This window comes from Galeopterus variegatus, unplaced genomic scaffold (genome assembly GCF_000696425.1).
Source record: "Galeopterus variegatus unplaced genomic scaffold, G_variegatus-3.0.2 Scaffold60, whole genome shotgun sequence".
NCBI lineage: Eukaryota > Metazoa > Chordata > Mammalia > Dermoptera > Cynocephalidae > Galeopterus > Galeopterus variegatus.
Window position 1 is genome coordinate 62,158 of NW_007726171.1, and position 7,665 is coordinate 69,822.

Here is a 7,665-nt window from a genome sequence, read left to right on the forward strand (position 1 = left end):
CTTTCTAAAAATCATTAACAGAACACATACAGAAATATTCAAATTCCACCAGTGATAAGTGCACCGAGCACACTTAGGGAAATGCTAGAGAAGTCAAATTGGAGTCAGGGAGTCCTAACTTGTCTAACCTTGGTTGGACCCACTTCTGGATATACGTCCTAATTTTAGGAAGGGGATAACATAATATTTACTGCAGGTATTAGTTATTAGTCTTGTGAGTGACTGAGGAGAAATTGTTCCTGGAAGACTCCCAGGACCTTTGTCCAGGCATCTCTGTTCACCTACCGTGGCGGGGGAGGGGACAGCAGGGCGAAGGAAGGCGGTGGTAAAGGTCACCACTCTAAGCAGGGCGGCTGTGGCGGATTTAGCGGCGGGGAAAACCCCAGTTGGAGGCAAAAGTCTGTGAAGCTCTTGCCTCTCCCACTTTCTTTCGCAACCATCCCTCCAGCCTCCCCAAGAAGGACAGGGTTCCAGGGCCTTTCCCCTACATGAACCGCCCACTCGCCCAGCGTTTCTCCCTGGGGGCAGTGAAAACTTCCGGAAGCTCAGAGGAGTAGTCCGGTGTCAGGCCTGCACGCACTTCAGCTGGCTTCTCGGGCCTCAGGGAGGGAGGGCATAGCAGGAAGGAGGGGTTTGCGGTTGGGGAGCGCCAGATGGCCCACCCCCTAGCCGGAAACTGGGGGTGGAGAGGCCCCAGCCCCGCCCACACCAGTCATCCACCTCCGGGCTGGGCCTGAGAGGGTAGCCAACCCCACCCCATTCCTCTGGGCACCTCGTGGCCCAGGCGGGTTTGTTTACGAGTCTAAGCTCCCTCCTCCGGCAGTCCGGCCCTCCGCCCGCCCCCAGGGTGGCCCCTTCCGTGGGAGGGGGAAAAGAGGCCCAGCTCCTGGCCGGCTCCACTCCCCACCTTTTTCCTCCAGTCCCCTTCCTTTTTCCAACCAATGCGTGGATGTCCGGGGAGGCAGGTCCTTCTCCTAGGCCTGTCGGGGCCATTCTCCTTTTCCGGGAATGGGTGGTGTCGCTTTCTCAATTCTGGACTCAGGAAGGGACTCAGGGCTACTTATCCCAGGAGAGGAAGAAGAAAGGGAAACTGCTTCAGTTTTGTTTAAAAGAGGAACTTTTTTTTTTTTAATGCTGAGCTGCCAGCGGGGGTGCAGGGTCTGAGTGTGTTGGGATGGCGACTGGTGAGGATAAATTGACATTAACCACCTTCCTCCCAGGTGTGGCGAACATAGGCTCCCTGAGGAGTCTGAGGGATTGGGGTATCTGGGGTAGGTAAATGTTTTGAGTATGTGTTTGTTCCAAATTGGAATACCTAGGGATCAGATTTAAATGTTCAGAAAAGCTCTGTTTGCTGTTTGGGATCTGGGAGGGTCTCTGACCACCCTCCCCAGTTCCCTGAGCCTGCCTTCTCTAGTTCTCAAGAATACAGCAATTCAGCAATCTCTCTTCCTCTTCACCACCTCGTCTGAAACTACCCTTACCTTTTTATTTTTTTTAAACTGTTGCTTTTATTTGGCAAAGGATTTTCTAGCTCCAGAGACCGTGAGTTCGGCTTAGAGTCAGGGCTGTCTTCTTGCAGCCCTCTAAAGAAGAGAGAATATTCAAGGTCAGGCCAGAGCTCAGCTCCAACAGTAACTAAATTATGGTGACCATGCCTCTTGAATCTACACAGAAGCTATCATTCTCTCTGCCTCCCCTTTCTTCCTTCTCCAGGGCCTTCAAAGGCCACCAGAGCCACTGGGGCAGAACTGAATGAATGCCTTTCTAGTACTAGGTACAGTCTAAGCAGGAATGAATCACAATGCTTCTCAGATAAGGAAACAAAGATAGAGCAAAGGTACAGAATGAATCATTTTATTTACATTTTACTTTTTGGCAGCTGGACAGTATGGGGATCCAAACCCTTGACTTTCATGTTACCAGCACCACTGCTCTAACCAACTGAGTAACCAGCCAGAGCCAGAATGCATCATTTTATTTTTTTATTTTTATTTTTACTTTTTTTTCAAAAAGATGTCCAGTAAGGGGATCTTAACCCTTGACTTGGTGTTGTCAGCACCACGCTCACCCAGTTAGCGAACCAGCTATCCCCATATAGGGATCCAAACCCGTGGCCTTGGTGTTATCAGCACCACACTCTTCCGAGTGAGCCACAGCCTGGCCCAAAAGAATGCATTATTTTAAATAATGATAATAGTAAGGAATATCTCCAGCCAGCCCTAGATTTCTCACAAGTTCTGGGCTTCCCAAACAGAAAGAAGCCTGGCTTGTTTCAGTTCTTTTTTTGGATTAGTTTCCTGCCTTTCCAAGATTCTTATTTTTTTATTTTGTGTGTGTGTTTGTGTTTACTATCTTTCTATTATTTTAGGGTTCTTAAAAGATTGAGGGATGCGTGTAATGTTCCATCCAGCTTCTATAGTCACCGTTGCCATGAATGATTTTAGCTTGGCTATCATAAACTTGTGATATGAAAAACCTAGGCTTGTTTTCTCTTCAGAGAATTAGAAAGTAAAGGTTTAGAAGACTCGAAACTTTATTATCTTGTCAAAGGACTCTCTCTTACTTTTTATTTTCTTACCTCCTTTATCCTAGAGTAGGCAGGACAGGTAAAAGAAATTTCAACTAGTCTGTTTTGTACTTAGCTATAATTGAAAACTTACTGAGAGGAAAGGTCACAATGATGGTGTAAAACGAAAGTTTCGAGTCATCTGTGTGTTTCGTTTTGGAGGCTGGCCAGGAGGGGGATCTGAAACTTTGACCTTGGTATCTGTGTATTTTAATTTGTAAAATGTTCCTAGTTGTCAGATTGCTAACTGGTAAAGTTGATGAAAGCTGAAGAATGGCTTCAAAATCAGAAAGAATTCAAAAAAAAAAAAAAAAAAACTCAGGCCAGCCCGGTGGCGCACTGCTACAGTGCGCTGCTTGGGAGCGCGGCGGCGCTCCTGCCGAGGGTTCGGATCCCACATACAGACCGGCTGCTCACTGGCTGAGCGTGGTGCTGACAACACCAAGTCAAGGGTTAAGATCCCCTTACCGGTCATCTTATAAAAAAAAGAAAATAAATAAATAAATAAAATAAAATAAAATAAAAGGAGCATAGTAGTCAGAGTATTCAATAACTGGGGGAGATAGGAAAGACTTCATAGAAGTCATTCTTATCAAAGATAAGCGTGTGGTAGCCCAGAATGAGGACAGGCTGGGTGAACTGTGTTAAAAAGTTAAAAAGTTCTGGACTTTGGAGGCCGGTTAGCTCAGTTAGTTGGAGCTGGTATTTTAACACCAAGGTCAAGGGTTTGGATCCCTGCACCAGCCAGCAGCAAAAAAACCTCAAAAAGTTCTGGACTTTAGGCCGGCCCGTGGCTCACTCAGTAGAGTGGGGTGCTGATAACACCAAGGCCACGGGTTCGGATCCTATATAGGGATGGCCGGTTTGCTCACTGGCTGAGCGTGGTGCTGACAACACCAAGCCAAGGCTTGAGATACCCTTACCAGTCATCTTTAAAAAAAAAAAAAAAAAAAAAAGTTCTGGACTTTGGAGACCCAAGAAAGCATGGCTTTTGGGCGACACTTCAACAAAGTGAAGAGTAAGAGAGTGCAGTGGACAGTAGTGTCTGATAAGCCTGAATAATTGCAGGGCAAATTACTAAGAGCCTTCACTGCCGTGCTGGAATGTTACCACTTAGTACATGTGAGATTTACTACATCACAGCCAGGGACAATTTGTGTTGATAGGAGTGGTTCTGAAGTGAAACAACTGTCATATGATCTGCATTGTTTTTAAAACACAATCATTAGGAGTTATTTAAATGATCTCACAAATGGTTGTGTAGACAGATACTGCATGTGGGGGATTTGAGAAGTCTTGAAATAAACTTACTCTTTTTTTTTTTTTTTTTTTTTAAAAGATGACCGGTAAGGGGATCTTAACCCTTGACTTGGTGTTGTCAGCACCATGCTCAGCCAGTGAGCGAACCGGCCATCCCCATATGGGATCCGAACCCGTGGCCTTGGTGTTATCAGCACCGCACTCTACCGAGTGAGCCACGGGCCGGCTTATAAACTTACTCTTTTTAAAATGAATTTATTTCCCCCCCACCCCCTCTTTTATTTTTTTAATCTAAAGAAAATTGTTCAGGTTTTCACAGACAAATTGGACAAGATGGATCATGTCATTTCATTTACTGTCAGGGACTATCAATAAGGTAGCATATATCTAGTACATTTCTCAAGTGGCCAGGTGAATTCTGTCTTGTTCTGGAGAAGCAAAGGGAAAGGATTTTGAAAAAGATGATGGCTATTGAATTTCTGAGTCTAAATCTAGGCCTTTTTCTCAGTATCTGTGATAAAATCAAACCCTAGTTACCACTTCAAGCATAGACTAGGTTAGAACCATGGAAAAAACACAGGCTTTGGAACTCAGCAGAAGTCATAATTTAACTAAAGTTAAATTTAACTTTAAAATTTAACTGAGAGCCTCAGTTTTCTCATCTGTAAAAGGGAATGGCAATCTCTTAAATTGATAAAAAGAATTGACTGAGACAATTTATGTACAATGTTTACAGCTCCACAATGTTAGTTCCCCTTCCCCCACCCCCCACCCCCCCAGCAAGTTTAGGTGTGGTCTGTTGCTGAACACACTAAACAGCTGTTAGAGCTTGGATTATAAAGATGAGTAATGCAGTTTCTTCCTTCCAAGAAGTTTTTTCCCTTTTGGAGGTTTCTTTCTTCCTTTAGTGTTTCTTCAACTTGGTTTAGGAACTAATCACTTGAAAGAGCTACTTAAAAATGCATATTTACTGGCCGGCCTGTGGCTCACTCGGGAGAGTGCGGTGCTGATGGCACCAGGGCGCCGGGTTCGGATCCCATATAGGGATGGCCGGTTGGCTCGCTGGCTGAGCGTGGTGCTGACAACACCAAGTCAAGGGTTAAGATCCCCTTACCGGTCATCTTTAAAAAAAAAAAAAAAAAAAAAATGCATATTTACAAGCCCCACTCCAGGGAATCTGATTTATTAGGTCTGGGAGGGAGTCTAGGAACTTGACCTTTAAATCCTAGAGGATTCTTTTTTTTTTGTTTGTTTAAAGATGACCGGTAAGGGGATCTTAACCCTTGACTTGGTGTTGTCAGCACCACGCTCAGCCAGTGAGCGAACCGGCCATCCCCATATGGGATCCGAACCCGTGGCCTTGGTGTTATCAGCACCGCACTCTCCCGAGTGAGCCACAGGCCGGCCCCTAAATCCTAGAGGATTCTGATAGAGACTGTCTGACATTACATTTTGAGAAACCTTGATACAGGGAGATATGCAATTAATTGTAATGTAATCCGAAACATCCTATAACAAAGGCATACAAGAGGATGATGTCATTTGAACTGTCCTGGGAGTAGGAATAGGATTTTTTTCAGGGGTTAGAAGATAATGAAAAAGCATTATTTAAAACAAAAAACATTTTAGGGGCTGACCCCATGGCTCACTCGGGAGAGTGCGGCGCTGGGAGCGCAGCGGCGCTCCCGCCGCGGGTTGGGATCCTATTTGGGGATGGCCGGGGCGCTCACTGGCTGAGCGCGGTGCGGCCGGCCGATACCACGCCAAGGGTTGAGATCCCCTTACCAGTCACAAAAAAAACAAAAAACATTTTAGAAAATTAAGCCCATTTATAAAATGGTTATACAAGGTATTGTTTTATTCACGTAAGAATTTATAGAAGACTTTTTGTGGGGCTCTTCTGGTTTTGTAATCTAACATTACCACTCATTAGCTTTGTGACCTTGGGCAAGTTACTTCACTTCCCAGCCTAAATTTCTTCACTCATAAAATATATAATATCTCTAATAGTTAATACTACCATCCTTATAAGGATGACATGAGGAATGCCAAACGCCTACCTGACCTAGGCATCTAACACAGTAAGTAGGCAGTCATTAATCACTTCACCTTTCCCAGGCACACGCCTCAGTTCCTACCTTCAAAGGGCTTAAAATCTTTTAGAATCCACATTTTAAAACGTGAGAACATATAATGAAGTGCTGTATTGTAGACAATGAAGTGACAACATATACAAGTGCTAAAGAGAATGACCTCGGCATGCCATTGACAAGCCATCAAGGCCATCTCCACAAAAACAAAGGAGAGGCAAAATGGAGGTCATAAATTCAGGTAGCCTCCTCTAACTTCTGTGACTGCAAAAAGCAGGAACTCAGCTATCTTGCTTTATGCTTAGGCGGTATTTACAATTGGGGGGAGGGGCGGAGGAGAGGAAGTGGCTTATAGGACCTTCATTCTGGGAGGTTCTCCAGTGCACTTTAGCCTCAGAGACAAGCTCTTGAAAAGTTAACTGACCGTAAGCTCAATGGTTAGCACCTTTGTCTGGGGGAGATTAATAAAATGGCGTTTGCAGGAGTCTAACAAAGAGCTTGCATATTGGTCAACTCAGTATAAACTAACCGATTTTGTGAGTGCCGTCGCCAGGTCTCACCCCTCCTGCATTCACTCACAGGGCTTATGCCCACATTAAGAGGCATCCGCCGCCTGTCCGCTCAGCCCGGGAGGGGAGTAAAATTTGAGAGGTACGTTATAAGAGCGGTGAAATGAGGACCCCATCGAACCCGGTGGTGAGGCAGAACTGCGGGCTGAGTGTCTTGATTCCCTCACTTGTTGAACCGCAGGGCTCTGCGGAAGCTTACCACCTAATCAGAGTAAAGCCGTCCCTTGAGGAGGGACAATATGGCGACCAACTCCTCTTGGCACAGCCCTGTTCCCACCCTCAAGACGGGCGGCCCTGGTAACGCCCATTGGCCAATTTGGAGGCGGTGCCAGGCTTACTTCGCCCCCTCATTGGACCGAATAACTGAGGGACACGCCAATTCCCCTCTGCCCACTCCAAGTTCCCGCCCTCAGAGTTCATTCGGCGTTTAATTGGCTTTTAGTTTACGTCAATATACGTTCTAGCCCGTCTCTTTTCAGTGTTAATCCAATCATAACTTTCCTGGCTGCCCGCCTGACTTCTGATTGGTTTTGATCAACTTCATTCTATCCTATTCCTGCCTACTTCTTACTTCTCCTCCTATGAAGACTTAGCCCAAGCATGTTCAGGATTCTGGTTGGTCGCTCCTCTGTCATTCCTATGAATGCTCTTCCTATCCCTACCTCTCAGGGAGCCCGCCTGGCGGTTGACTGGCTTCTTTCCAAGCCTGTCATCTCTAGGTCCCGCCCATCTTCATTTCCTGCAGCTTTCACTGGTTTTTGAAACTTAGGGGCGGTCTTTTTGGGCGGATACCAGACACGCAACTTCGTCTTACACGCCTCAGAGAGCAAGCGAGCCCTGCCATTGGGTAATCTGCCCGCCTTTCTTCTGCAAGTCCCTCCTTTCCCCCTCCCTCATTGGGCGGGGCAGCAACGAGGGGGCGTGGCCTAGGCTGGGCTTGTGGCGCGCTGCTCCCTCCTCCTTACCCCCCCCTCCCTGTCCGGTCCGGGTTCGCTTGCCTCGTCAGCGTCCGCGTTTTCCCCGGCCCCCCCCAACCCCCCCGGACAGGACCCCCTTGAGATCGTCCCTCAGCTGCCACCATGAGCGGTAAGGATGAGTCCACTCCAAGCTTAGGGGTGGGAGGAGAGTGAGGGGGCGCGCGCAAGGACCGACCAGGCGGTCCCCGCCGTGAGGGGGG

At 46.9% G+C, this 7,665-nt stretch overlaps 1 protein-coding gene across 1 annotated transcript in view; it reads left to right on the forward strand.

The window, feature by feature from the left end:
• The first annotated feature begins 7,463 nt into the window (after positions 1-7,463).
• Positions 7,464-7,665, forward strand: part of SP1 (Sp1 transcription factor) — a 51,862-nt gene continuing 51,660 nt past the window's right edge. Inside the window, exon 1 of the mRNA XM_008575673.1 lies at positions 7,464-7,574. Within this exon, the coding sequence (XP_008573895.1) occupies positions 7,568-7,574 (7 nt within the window). The 5' untranslated portion in view covers positions 7,464-7,567. The remainder of the gene's footprint in view (positions 7,575-7,665) is intronic.